At 48.7% G+C, this 13773-nt stretch overlaps 2 protein-coding genes across 3 annotated transcripts in view; one reads left to right on the top strand and one right to left on the bottom strand.

Annotated features, from left to right (window-relative positions):
* The first annotated feature begins 191 nt into the window (after window positions 1-191).
* On the top strand, window positions 192-10945 carry DDX39A (DExD-box helicase 39A). Its single transcript, XM_074203663.1, has 11 exons — window positions 192-375; window positions 2972-3185; window positions 3942-4069; window positions 5952-6044; window positions 6660-6843; window positions 8242-8360; window positions 9150-9281; window positions 9384-9493; window positions 9912-10056; window positions 10409-10556; window positions 10775-10945. The coding sequence occupies exons 2-11, from the start codon at window positions 2978-2980 to the stop codon at window positions 10789-10791; spliced, it is 1284 nt and encodes a 427-aa protein (XP_074059764.1). The 5' UTR covers window positions 192-375; window positions 2972-2977; the 3' UTR covers window positions 10792-10945.
* Window positions 9293-13773, bottom strand: part of ADGRE5 (adhesion G protein-coupled receptor E5) — a 34592-nt gene continuing 30111 nt past the window's right edge. Inside the window, exons 15-20 of one of the 2 annotated variants that reach the window (XM_074203654.1) lie at window positions 13535-13761; window positions 13178-13244; window positions 12918-13009; window positions 12627-12795; window positions 11753-11839; window positions 9293-11642 (exon numbers count right to left, since the gene is read on the bottom strand). In XM_074203654.1, the coding sequence (XP_074059755.1) occupies window positions 11610-11642; window positions 11753-11839; window positions 12627-12795; window positions 12918-13009; window positions 13178-13244; window positions 13535-13761 (675 nt within the window). In that variant the 3' untranslated portion in view covers window positions 9293-11609. The remainder of the gene's footprint in view (window positions 11643-11752; window positions 11840-12626; window positions 12796-12917; window positions 13010-13177; window positions 13245-13534; window positions 13762-13773) is intronic. The other variant, XM_074203655.1, reaches the window with a different exon arrangement.

Genomic DNA, 13773 nt, shown 5'->3' with positions numbered 1-13773 from the left:
CCGCACCTACCATATTTGCCAGGCTCGGTCACATGGTCCCATTGGAATGAATTAGACCACTCACAAGCGCTTTCGCTGGGATTGACGCAGACTTCTCCCAATGGAACCTGAGGATCGTCCCCCCCGCCTCGCTCTCTGTAGGTTGCGCGGGCAAGAGCAATCAGCCAATCAGAGGTCAGGCCCCTCTGAGTGAAAGGCGAACAGCCCAGTGGGCGAGGCAAGCTGGCTGGCAAGTTTGGAGGTGGTTCGCCAAGTTTAGGAGGAAGAGAAGGAAGAAGGGAAGGCGGTTTCCGCTCGAGCGCGAGTTCCAGCTTTGGTTAACTCTCGGCTTTGGGAGCGCGTGTGGGCCGTCGAGGAGAAGCGCTCGCTTCGGAAGTAAGTGGCGGAGTGCGGAGCGCAGGCCACGGAGGGACGAGGCCCGGAGGCGGGGGGGGTGGGGGACGGGGAAGGGGCTTCAGGCCGAGGCTGAGGCGGCCGGCACGCGGCAGGCCGAGATGGCGGGGGCCCGGGAGGAGAGGGACGCCCTGCGCGCGCCGCCGCGGGGGCACGAGTGCGGCCCGGCCCGGGGGCGCGCGCGCGCCGCCGCCGCCGGGCCCCTCGACCGTTGGGGCGCCGGGCGGGAGCCGCGCGGGCGGGAGCCCCGCGCACCCCGAGCCTCCCGCGTTCCCGCTCTATAATCGGGCCTTGCGGCCGCTCCCCTTCCTGGGCTTTGAGGGGAGCCCCCCGCTTTGGGCTTGGGGGGGCTCCGGGGCCCGGCCTTTGTGGCCTCCCCATCCCCCCGGGACCGGACAAAATGTCCGACTCGGGCCTGGTCCGGGCGGATAGGATTTCCGGCCCGTGGGTGCCGAGCACGGGGGAGCCCTCGGACCCCAGCACGCCTGCCCCGCACACCCGGCCGAACCGAGGCGGCCCCGGCCCGGCCCCGGGGAGGGCTTTGCCCAGCTGCAGAGGTTCGGAGCCGGCTGCTTCCCCAGGAGGGACGTCGGGGGATGACAGCTTAAAAGACATTATTTCCAGGGAGTTCACTCCAAGACGGGGATTTTAGCAGTCGGTTCTGGAAGAAGGCTCCAGAATTGCCTGGGAGAAAAAAAAAGATTTCTTAGAGAATTCTCAGGAATTCGAGAGGGAGGGAAAGAATGTGGAACTAAAAACTGCCCCAGTTTTCCCTATTTTTCCCCATTGTGCATAAACATGCCTTTGTTTTCTTCTCTGTCCTCAGTAAATCTTTACTTAGGGCAGTTAGATGGCCCAGTAGATAGAGCACGGCCTTGGAGTCAGGAGGATGGGAATTCGAATCCAGTCTCACTTGTCCCTTATTAGCTGAATGGTCTTGGGCAAGTCAGCCCCGATTCATATCTGGACACTGGATCCCAGATGGCTCTAGAGGAGAAAGGGAGGCTGGTGACTTAGCACAGCCCCCTCATCCCAATCCAGTGTTTGTCATGGCATCACCTCCCTGATTCGTGGTCATCTTTGAGAAGGAAGGACAAATATTATTATTAATAAATCTTCACTTGATCCCTCCATCCCCACAAACCATTGTGTATCTCCTGCCTTTTGTGCCTAAAATTATTGAGAAAATAATCAATTGGAGGTACCTCTACTATCTTTGCTTTCATTCTCTTTAATTTTTTTACAGTATGACCTCTGACCTCATTGTTCAACCAAAACTACTCTCTCCAAAATTACTAATGATGTCTTAATTGCCTTTAAAAAATAGCTTTAAAAAACCAAAACCTTCCATGCATCCAGGGCCATCTTGAGTCATCCTGATCTGGCCTGACCAGATATCTGGCCCCTGGATCCAGATGACTCCAGAGGAGAAAATGAGACTGGCAGCATTGCACACAGCATCCCCTCACTTAAATCCAACTCACTCACATGTCATGGCATCACCTCCCTGATGTTTTGGTCTTCTTTGAGAACAAGGACAAACAAGAACAACAGTTCTGTGGCACATAAACTTTTTTTTCTTTCTTTTTTTTTTTGCAAGGCAAATGAGGTTAAGTGGCTTGCCCAAGGCCACACAGCTAGGTAATTATTAAGTGTCTGAGACTGTATTTGAACCCAGGTACTCCTGACTCCAGGGCCAGTGCTTTATCCACTGCACCACCTAGCTGCCCCGACACATAAACTTTTAAGTAGCTTTAGATTGAATCGCAGGAGAAAGAAAATATAACATAAATGTTCTTAATGATTGAAAAAACATTTTTTAAAAACTGGTAGACTGTTTGATATTGAATGGGAAAGTATTGCTAGAAGTTTTAATCAAGCAAAAACACAGTGTTTCCCAGTCCAAGGAATGAAGTCCTGTTTTTGTCTTGCTTTCTTATTCTTAAGATCTGTGGTAGAGACTATTTGGTTTAATTTTTTTCAAAACTACAAGACTTTGTCATAACTACATTTTAACACATAAATTAATACTGTCTTAATTGGATTTTTCTTTTCAAGATATATTAACTTAATTAAGAAGCTTAGGTATTAATAAGAAGTGTAGGGTATTATTGATTTACTGATAGATCTACAGCTTACTGAAGGTCTTTTAATCAAAGCATTTTTTTTTTTGCAAGGCAATGGGGTTAAGTGGCTTGCCCAAGGCCACACAGCTAGGTAATTATTAAATGCCTGAGGCTGAATTTGAACTCAGGTACTCCTGACTCCAGGGCCAGTGCTCTATCCACTGCACCACCTAGCCGCCCCTAATCAAAGCATTCTTAAGGTTGGTGTAGGATAAATGCCAAATAGAGGGAGAAACGGCAGTTTTCAGTTGGGCTCTATAGTTGTGGACTGCCTGTCCCTAAGCACTGGACTGTATTTTGTACCTTATGGGTCTCTATATGTGGTCTTGTCCTGATTTGGTGGTGAGTTTTCCACAGGTGGGTCTCAGAATCCTTATTCTATTCTCCTTGCGTAATACAAGTAAATATTGGTAAAGCTGTATTTTCCAGCTACATGTTTCTTTTCTCCTCAGGGCAGAATGGCTGAACAAGATGTAGAAAATGAACTGCTTGATTACGAAGAGGATGAGGAGCCCCAGCCTATGACAGAGAGCACACCCACCCCTGCCAAGAAGGATGTGAAGGGCTCCTATGTCTCCATTCATAGCTCAGGCTTCAGAGATTTTCTTCTGAAGCCTGAGCTTCTAAGGGCTATTGTGGACTGTGGCTTTGAGCATCCATCTGAAGGTAGGCCTTTTCTCCTCTTCTGTCTTCACAATCCCAACAATTGACAGAAATAGATAATATTTATAATTAACAATAGTAGCTAGCACTGTTAAGTTTGCAAAGCGCCATATATATATATATATATATATATATATATAAAATTATCTGATTTGATTAGATTTCCTCATCTAGAATAGCAGTTATTCAGTTTGATCTTTAGAATAAAGACATCAAAAACTGATTGGAAATCACCCCTATGGGGAGGGCAGTTCGGTTGGTGAAGTGGATAGAGCCACCTCCCTGGGAGTCAGGAGAAATCACCCCCATCCCACCCTATCACTGGTGATGTCTGCCTAAGCACTTACTTAGATGTTTTCTTTCTTCTTGTAGTCTCAAGCCCTTCACTTGTCAGAAAACTGAAGAGCTCTTAAGTCCTTTCTGATCAGGTGCTCTCTTCCTGATTCCTTGATCACTTTACAGGAATGAGGACTTGTAAGGAAAGTCACTCACTTAACAATAATTCATTTTGGCTAAACATTTTTGCTTCCATTATCCCATTTGCTTCTAAAACTAACCCTCTTGAGGTAGGCAGACTAAGCATGATTATTTCTGTGTTATAGATAGGGAGAATGTAGCCTAGTTTGCTTAAATAATTTACCTAAAGTGACACAGTGAGCCCATTGCAGAGCTGGAATTAGATGACAGGTCTACTGATTTGAAGCTGGATAATCTTCACAGCATATTTCCCTACTTAGAGGAATACTGTTTCTTTCTCAGTCCAGCATGAATGTATTCCCCAAGCCATCTTGGGAATGGATGTCCTTTGCCAAGCCAAGTCTGGAATGGGCAAGACAGCAGTGTTTGTGTTGGCTACCCTGCAACAGATCGAGCCTGTGGATGGACAGGTATTTGGGCGGGGAGGTCAGGTGGTGGGGTCCAGGCTGTTTGTCCTTTACAGTAAATAAGAAGCCTCAGCAGATATGGAGAGAACAACTTCTTTCCCTTCCATTGTCTTCCTTGGAGACATGAAGTGGGTGAATCCCTTAAAGATGTTCTTATGGAATTGATTTTAATTCAACAAATGTCTCAATCTTGTTAGGTCCTGTTAAGGAGAGATAAGGTGGAACCTTTGTTCTCAGGAATATCGTCACAGTGTTCTACTTTTATATCTATATCTATATATCTATATATCTTTATATCTATATATATCTATATATATATCTGTATGTATATATATATATATATATATATATAATAAATTGGTATAAATATACACGGAATTCCTTCCAGTCTCCTATGAGTCCTTTTTCCAGAGGGCCCTGCTGGAGGTTCCCCTTGACTTGTACATTTTGTGAGCCCTGGGGCATTTTGCCATGGGAAAAGCACACCTCCTTTTCTGTACATGATCTTCTTGAATGATCTCTTTTGTGTCACATTTTGGGCATGAACAGTCTTCTTGTGCTCATGGCAAATTGACTTTTGAGTCATCTGTGACTGAGTTGACCAGGTGTGGAATAGCAGTTTGGAGAGGCTTTTACCCAAAAGACTCGAACCATCTATTTACTTTTTGTACAGGAGGTTCCTGTTCAGTGGCCTCAGTTGTCCTTCTTGCCGGCAATTGTCCCCTCCTATTTCTACTTCTTAGGAAGTTCCAAAGTTTCTTTCTTAACTGCTTTTTCTGAGCTCTTCCTTCCCCAGACCCATGGATATTCAGTTCATCTAGATTTATATACTGGTTATTTCCTCTGTCAGAGGGTAGGGGCGCTTTTCCTTTTGTCTTAAGTGGCTTGCTCAAGGCCACTCAGCTAGGTAATTATTAAGTGTCTGAGACTGGATTTGAACCCAGGTACTCCTGACTCCAGGGCTGGTGCTTTATCCACTGCACCACCTAGCCGCCCAATGTGATGTGGTCTTAATAAACTCTTGTTGGTTGGTTAATTGTCTTTGAGATATCTTCCTATGATCTGTCCAGCTAGACTGGAATGAGCTCTTCTCAGTATATGACCTTCTGTCTCTTGCCTCTGGTCCCTGTTCAAGCTGGTTCCCATGCCTGGAGATGGTCCTTACGTCTCAGAAAGTGTCCTTCAAGGCCCATCCAAAGTGTCAGCTTCCTTTCCTTCTTCAAATGACTGTAGCTACAGTTTTGAACATATCGTATATACTTTAGTAAAATGTGAGCACCACGATTCCCTTTGTTACTTTCCCATAGCCCCATTGTCAGTATTTAGGCACTTAATTATGATTTCTTGATTTGGTTGGATTTTTCTCTTATGGCTTATTTGATCAGAATAATCAGCTTTCTCTGTAATTTTAGATAGCCTTATTCCAAATGTTGGACACTATTTCCTGTTAATAGTAGAACATATTTTGATGTATGCCTATATCTATCCCTCTTTCTCTTCCAACAAGTTGTTTCCTCCCCCCAACCTTATTTTATTTTATTTTTTTCAATTACATGCAAAGGTAGTTTTTTCAATATTCACCCTTTTGCAAGCTTTTGAGTTTCACATTTTTCTATCTTCCTCTCCCTTCTCCATGGTAGCAGACAATCTGATAAAATCAAAATTCTTTAAGGCATGTGATCTTTACTTTGAGCAAAGCAGGCTAGCATTTTGATGGTACTCTTAGGGTGGTTTTTTTTGTGTGTGTTTTGAATACAAGAAATAACAGAATGTGTGACACAGTGCTCTGTTGTCAGCATGGTCAATCGTTATGTATCTCCTACCATGCTGTCCTTCCTGAGAATGGTATTGATAACACTGGAATAAGGACACTTTGTCTCTACAGGTAACAGTTCTTGTCATGTGCCACACTCGAGAGCTGGCCTTCCAGATCAGTAAGGAGTATGAGCGCTTCTCCAAATATATGCCCAGTGTCAAGGTAAGTCTCTTGTCTGAAATGATTGAGGCTACTACAACTAGGGTGACTTTTAAGTTTAATTAGACAGACACCTCAAACTATTTACTCAGAAGAAATTTGTTCCCTCTGCATTTTGGCATCTTTGAGTGTCCCTCAGTCCCTGGTGTCTTCAACTCTGTTTCTTGGTCAACTTTACAAAACTTGGCCACCATATTGCCTTTGAGGTTTGCCATCATTTATCCTTAAAAGCCTAATAAATTATGCACTGTCTCCAGAGACTCAGAGTTGGAATCCCAGCCCTGTTGTTACTTTTAAATGTGTATCAGTAAATGGGTCAGTGGAGGCTTAGACAGGGCTTCAGACCTGAGACTGATCTTCTGGACCATGACAACTCCTGTCTTCCCACAGGTGAAGATAACCTCTTGCTGTGTTCCTCTTGTAGGGGTTGGTCCCCTGGTTTTTAAGGATAAATGCCCTTCTAGACAAGGGACAGCCTAAAGTCCTCAACTGTGAAATAACTTTTGTACTTGGGGAGAGGCAAAGATCTCTTTGTTCTTGGAGTTACAGGTTGTGCATACATGTATGATGAATTTTTGATTCTTCCTACTCCTAACCTCCTTATGTATATTTTTTCAGGTTTCTGTGTTCTTTGGTGGCCTTTCGATCAAGAAAGATGAAGATGTTTTGAAGAAGAATTGCCCTCACGTAGTGGTGGGGACACCTGGCCGGATTCTGGCCTTAGTACGCAACAAGAGTCTCAATCTGAAAAATGTGAAGCACTTTGTATTGGATGAGTGTGACAAGATGCTGGAGCAGCTTGGTGAGTCTCTATTCCTGGCCCCCTGCAGCTTGGCACCCCGGGATCTGAAAGGACCAAGGGGGTGCTCTGTGCTGTATGTCTGTTCTTGGCCAGAAAGATGGGACTAGAGCAATGGGAATCCTACCTGGTGCTCTCCTAGTGCCACTGTCCTTCCCTGTAATTCAAGGGAACATTTAGGGTCTTCCTCCCTGCTTTTCTTAGTGGTCATCCTATTTGATTTCCAGGTATTTCCCCTCAGAGCCGTGGAGACAAATCTGATTTTCCTTTGATTCATTGTCTGCTTTTAGCTATTTGGCTGTGTCAGACTAAGGCCAAGCTCTGCGTGGGGGACCAGGAAGGGTAGAGGGTGGCCACAGGATTTGGGAACAGTTCAGAGTCCTCGTTTCCCAAAGAACAGCTCCCAACTCCAAAGGAAAAAAAGAATCTTAAGAGTTGGAAGGACATTCGGAGACTAGTTGAACTCTGAACAATCTCTAAAGCAAACGGTCACCTGACCTTTGCTTGGAGACCTCTACTTTCTGTGAAGGCCACCTTTTTCACATCTGGACAATTCATGTTGTTAGAGAAGTCCTTTAAATTCAAGCCTGAATTTGTCTGAGCAGCTTCCTCCCATTATTTCTCATTGTTCCCTCGGGGGAGTGTCTGAGGTTTAGCATAAATGTGCCCCCCAGGGATGAGCTTCTAGTGACAACCCAGAATTTCAGGGTCCCAGTTCACCAGTGTAGCCGGTCAAAAGAGCCTTTGATTTGGAATCAGCCAAGTGACTGAACCTGGGCCTAAAAGTCATCTGTAAAGTAGGGCTAGACAATTTCTCCTTTATCCTTCTACCTCTGAATTCTGAGTTCCCTTAATCTGGGGATAGACCCCCAGTCCTCCTGTGCCTGAAGCCAGGACTGAACTAGAGGAATGTCCCATTTCCTAAATCAGTAATCTGAACTCAGGCCAGACTCTTAGCAAAGGCTGGGCTTCTTTCTCTGCTGTCATTTGGCCCCAAGTCAGGAGGGACAGTGAGAGGTTAGTGGTGTGTCTTAAGTGTGTCTAAAGTGCCAACTGCAGCTAGAATCCCAGCAGCTGTCTCTACCTCAGGCTGCCCTACCCCGAGGCCGTGACACGAGGTACACGGGCGCAGCTGGGTTCCCCACTGACAGAGTGTGTAAGTCAAAAGTACCGCTCCTTCTTACACCCATCTCTTCCCTGCCATTCCTTGCTGTCACCTCACAGCCCAGAGGGGCAGCAGGCTCAGGGCACAGCCCCTCCTAGGTCATGTGCCCTCTCAGCCCACACCTTGTGTTTGCTGGGGGGTGGGGTGGGCTTGGGGCCACAATTTGGGTGAGTGTGGTTTGTGTGGGGACACCTTGGTCAATCCAGGCTTGACGCCCTCCTTGCTCATCCCTCTAGACATGCGCCGGGATGTGCAGGAGATCTTCCGCTTGACACCCCACGAGAAGCAGTGCATGATGTTCAGCGCCACCCTGAGTAAGGAGATAAGACCTGTCTGCAGAAAGTTCATGCAGGATGTGAGTGCAAAGAGAACATGCCCCCAGCCCAGCTCACCAGAGGAGATTCCCCCCGACCCCCTTAGCCCTGGCTGCTTTCAGCCCTCACCTGGGAGCAGGGCCTGCCATGGGCTGGATTGTGCTCTGGAGCAGCCAGGAGCGGCCTAGCTGCCTGCCCTCTCCTGACGACAGAGGCCAGTGGAGACAGCAGTGGATTGAGCCAGATCCGGGTTCTAAACCTGGCTTTAACCTGCTGTGTGACCATGAACAAGTCACAGCCCCTCTAGCTCATCTCTAAAATGATGGGGTTGGACTAAATGATTTCCATAATGATTCTGTGACTCTGAGCTCTTACCACTGAACAGGTGAGCCCTGCTCTTCTCCGCTCCCTGGGTGAGAGGGTGCAGGGAGGGGACCTGGCTGCCTCTAAAGGTTGCTCAGGGTCAGACCTGCCACGTGGTGTCCTTCCAGGCCTAGAGCCTCTGCCAAGGGGGTGGGTTCCTGTGCCCTCAAGAGCAGGACGTAGCCCAGCAGGCACAACCTTCCTTTTACTTGCTGGCTTTGCTTCCTCTTCTGTTCCCCATTCCCCATTACAAATCCCTATGCCTCTTCACCTACACATACCCCTGTCTTTGCTCAGTGTAGATTAACATTCAAACCTGACCCTGTCAGAGGGGGATGAAAAGCAGAGCCAGGACCACTGGGTTTTCTTTTTTTGCCATCACAGTGTTCTGCTCTGTTCTCTGAGGTGGGGACCCTCCCAGGATTCTGACAGGAAAGTGTAAGGATCCCTATGCTTCTCTCCCACAGCCAATGGAAGTTTTTGTGGATGACGAGACAAAACTGACTCTTCATGGACTACAGCAATACTATGTGAAACTTAAGGACAGTGAGAAAAACAGAAAACTCTTTGACCTCTTGGATGTTTTGGAATTTAACCAGGTGATGCCTCCCTGCTGGTTGAGTTGGGGAGGTGGGGTAGAAGCCCCCAGACTGGGAGGTGGGCTAGAGGATCTGATAAGGTGGTCTCTGTCTCCTGCTTAGGTTGTGATCTTTGTGAAGTCGGTGCAGCGCTGCGTTGCCTTGGCTCAGCTCCTAGTGGAACAGAACTTCCCAGCCATCGCCATCCACAGAGGCATGGCTCAGGAGGAGAGGTGAGCACCCTTAGAATGGAAGCTCCTTGAGGGCAGGGTCTGTCTTTCACATAGGAAGCACTTAAGACAGAATTTAGTTGACTTCCTCCCTATATTGTGAAATTTATTTTGCAGATAGAGGAAACAAACACAGAAATTGTGACACCCAGTTCTTAGGTAGCATAACTGGGATTTTAATTTAGGTCTTCAGTCTCCTTCCTATTCTGTCATTCAGTTTTCTAATCATTAAAGGTCACTAGAGGAAAGGGTATGTGTATGGAGAGCAAGGGAGGTTATGGAGAATGGAAGTGGCCTAGGGTAGAATAACCTTTTTTATCTTAGGGTGTCAGTTCTTTGTCTTAAGGAAAGACTGTGTCTAGGAAGAGCTCTCTTCACTTTTTTTTTTATTCATGACTATTGTGTTCTTACCAACTTCTAGACTATCTCGATATCAACAGTTCAAGGATTTCCAGCGCCGGATCCTGGTGGCCACTAATCTTTTTGGCAGAGGCATGGATATTGAGCGGGTCAATATAGTCTTCAATTATGACATGCCTGAGGACTCTGATACCTACTTGCACCGGGTAAGAGCTTGCTGTTGGTTTTGAGAGGACTTTGTGGCCTGTACTCCTACAACAAGCTAGCCAGTGACTGTCTCTAAGGGTAAGATCTTAATTGGGGGAACATTGGTATAGGAAGTACAAGACCCATCCTGTCACAGTTAGGATTATAGAAGAGTTAGAAATGGAAAAGTTCCCCTTAATGCTGCTATAGTGCAAGGTAAGAAAACTGAGGTCTAAACTTGCCCAGTTTTATCCTGATTATTTATGTGAGCAGTCTTTGCCCTATATAGTTAAACATTTCTGCTATATCCCTCTGCTGAGGGATCCATGGTAAACCTTGCTGATTGTTGTCATCTTCCTGTAATTACTGCAGGTTGCCAGGGCTGGCCGGTTTGGTACTAAGGGCTTAGCCATCACTTTTGTCTCTGATGAGGGGGATGCCAAGATCCTTAATGATGTCCAGGATCGGTTTGAAGTGAATGTGGCAGAATTGCCTGAGGAAATAGACATCTCCACATATAGTGAGTATTTTCCTGGGGTTTGGGACCTTCTGAGAAAAGGAGGCCTGGAGTGGCCTGGTTCTTACCAGGATTTAAGTCATGACCAGACTTTCTCAAGCAGTTCTGTCAAACTGGGGAGAAGAAGCAGTAGAAAGAGATGGTGCCAGCCTGGGACCTCGTGGAAGAAAGCTGGGAAAGTTCTTAACCTAAAAGTTATTTTTTTTCCTATTTTCCTGCAGTTGAACAAAGCCGATAACCCACGAGCCACAGACGGGACCATCAGGGTCACCCCCCCTGCTTCCGTTTGCTGCTTTTAATGTTTTCTTTTCTAAGTGACAACGGGTATCACAATTATTTTTACTGTGTTTTAAAGCTGTAGATTTGTGTAAGAATAAACTTTTATTACAAAAGCCTCACCTCTTCCTTTTTTTAGGAAAAAAAATTTCTTTTTAGAGAGGAAGAGTCAAACACATCAGGGTTTGTAATCATGTTTGTGGGCTCATTGAGAACAAAGAGACAGTAACCATCATGTATTTAACTCATCATGTATTTAACTCGGTCTGTTTAATTTGAAGTGTCAACCATAAAAAGCTTTTTAAAAAAGATAAATAAACAAATAAAAAAGTCCACTGACAGAGCTGCCTGTGCCCCAACCCCCTCAGCAGTGGAGGGATTAGGGACAAGTCCCTTTGTACCGTTTGCCTCAGTCACACTTCTTCCCTAATAATGTGAGAAAAAGAAAATTGGGGCCCAGTTGCTTCTCTTCTGTGGTCCTGGCCCTTGGTGCCAAAGCTGGGAGAGGAAAACATATGCACAGGCTGAGCCTGGGGAAGCTGGTTCCAGTGGGGGAAGGAATCGCATGTTATATGTTTCTAAGTCAGGGCACTTTCTCTGCCCTCCCTCAGAACAGTTAGATTTTAGTTCCCCTGAGGACTGGCCCTGCATCCCTAGAGCTTTCAGGACCTTGAATGAGGCCTTGAATGAGTACTGGGCAAGAGGGTCATAGAATAGGTGGCAGAGTCATTCTTCAGCATGTGCAAAAGCCGCAGTGTCTCCATAGGGCATTGGTGCCATTCACATCCCAGACTCCAGCGAAGGTCTGAGGGCCTGCAAGAGGGAGACAGCACACACTCTGGCTGGGGCCCTTCTCCGGCCTTCTGCCCACCAGCCTGCACCCTCACCCTCTGCCCCCCCCCCCAGCCCTCTCCTGCCCTTACCCGGCTCTGGGAGGTTGTGGAGGTGGAGAACTCATTGTACTTGCTCTTTGTGACGATGCAAGCCCAGCGCCGGTATTCCTCTCTAACCTGGGGATTGGAGTGGGGCTAGATGAGTCTTACCTAGAGTCTTGGTTTCGAAGCCAAGGATCACAGGCTCTAGCCCTGGCCCTCTTGGCCTCAAGGCAGGTGGCAGGCAGTTAAGTGCCAGAGGTGGGATTTGTACCCTAGAATCCCTTGCAGCCCAGGCAGATCAGCCCCAATTCCTCTTCACCCCCCCCCCCCATTTGCTTGATTCCACACCTTATATACCCCCTTCACCCAGGCTTTTATCACCTTTATTTCCATTGGTTTCCCCACTCCAGTTCATGCTCTGCTTAGTTGTCCAGTTAGTCTTCCTAAAGCCCAGAGCTGACCATGTCACTCCCCTATTCAATAAGCTCCACTGGCTCCTTGTTATCTTCAGGATCCAGTATCAAATCTTTTGGCATCCAGAACCCTTCCCACACTGGTCCATTCATTGTCTGTTCAGTCTTCTACCTTGCTTTCTGGTCCCAGTGACCCTGGCCTTTCTGTACCCCAAACAAGACGCTACATCTCCGAGCCTGGCCATTGTCCCTAGTCATCCCTGGCTTCAAGTCCTAGCTCAAGTCCCGTCTACAAGAAGCCTTTCCCAGCCCTCCTGATTTCCCATTTATCCAGTCGTGGCTTGTATAGTCCTCTCCCCCACCAGCCTGAGCTGCCGGCTCTTGCCTTTGATCCTACAAAGCTTACACGGGCGCTCGGCTGCCAGTGGGCACTTAAATGCTTGTTGACTGATTCTATTACGTCAGGGTGCCTCCCCTGCCAAGGTCCCAAGCTTAGAGGTTACCCTGACCTTCTTGTTGAGAAGACAATGTAGCACAAAAAGGAAGCAGCCCTGGAAGCAGTTGAGGATGGTGAAAATGTAGGCCAGGACGTGACTCTCGGGGCCGAACAGGAACAGCCCAAAGATCCAGGTACAGCCCAAGATGCAGAGTTGAGCAATGGCTGTGAACGTCAACATCCTGTGGGGCAAAAAGCAGGACAAGACTGAGGGTGGGGTGCCCCTGGTCGGCTAGACCGTGGTCTGGATGAGGCGCAGCCCAGGTGGGTGCCAGCCTCTTCCGCTGCCCACACTCGGTCATACCTAGCTTTCTTTAATTTTTTCATGTCAGGGTTGATCTCTGAGAACTTCTGGGTGAGTTTCCAGACGGTGACCACAAAGATGAAGGCGTTGAACTGGGGGAGGAGAGGCAGGCCGGGTCAGTGTCCTGGGCCGGCCGGGCCGGGCGCAGGTGGTGCCAGGGAAGACGCTGGGCCCGGGGCTGGGGTGGGGGCCCGAGGTGAGCGGGGGTCCTGGGCCACAAGGCGGGGGTGAGGACCCGAGGGCCCGGGGCGGGGGCTTACTGCGATGACGGCTGTGACGGGCCCCAGGAAGCTCCAGATGAAGCCTTTATCCAGGCTCAGCCAACAGCTACGAGGAGAGGGGGGCACGGTCAGGGAGCTCCCGGCGCCCCCCACCCGTGGGGCACAAGAGCCAGCTGGGGGCTGTGCCAGGGGGTGCCCAACGTGGCCCCTCACTGCCCGCGGGGGAGCAGAGGTCGGGGGCCCTGCTGCTTGGCTGGGTGGGGGGAGGGGGAAGAGGGGGCGGGGGAGAAGTGGGGGGAGGGGGGGAGGGGGGAGAAGAGGGGGAGGAGGAGGGAGGAAGAGGGGAGAGAAGTGGGGGAAGCGGGGGAGGGGCAACGAGGGGGGGAGGGCACTCACTAGCGCGGGCGGCCGTAGCCCCCCGGGTGCACCGCGGCCGACAGCGCCACCACCAGGCCGGGCGCGCCGTAGCCCAGCAGGCAGAGCCAGCGCGTGCGCAGCCCGGGCCCCGGGAACACGCGCACCACCAGGAAGTAGAGCTCCAGGCCCTCGAGGCACATCCAGCAGAAGGCGGCCAGGAAGCAGTAGTGCAGCAGGCCGGCCACCAGGCGGCAGCGCAGCCCCACCTGCGCCGCGGG

The sequence above is a fragment of the Macrotis lagotis genome, chromosome X (assembly GCF_037893015.1).
Source record: "Macrotis lagotis isolate mMagLag1 chromosome X, bilby.v1.9.chrom.fasta, whole genome shotgun sequence".
Lineage (NCBI taxonomy): Eukaryota > Metazoa > Chordata > Mammalia > Peramelemorphia > Peramelidae > Macrotis > Macrotis lagotis.
The sequence above is the reverse complement of the archived record's forward strand: the minus strand, read 5'-3'. Positions and strand labels throughout refer to the sequence as shown.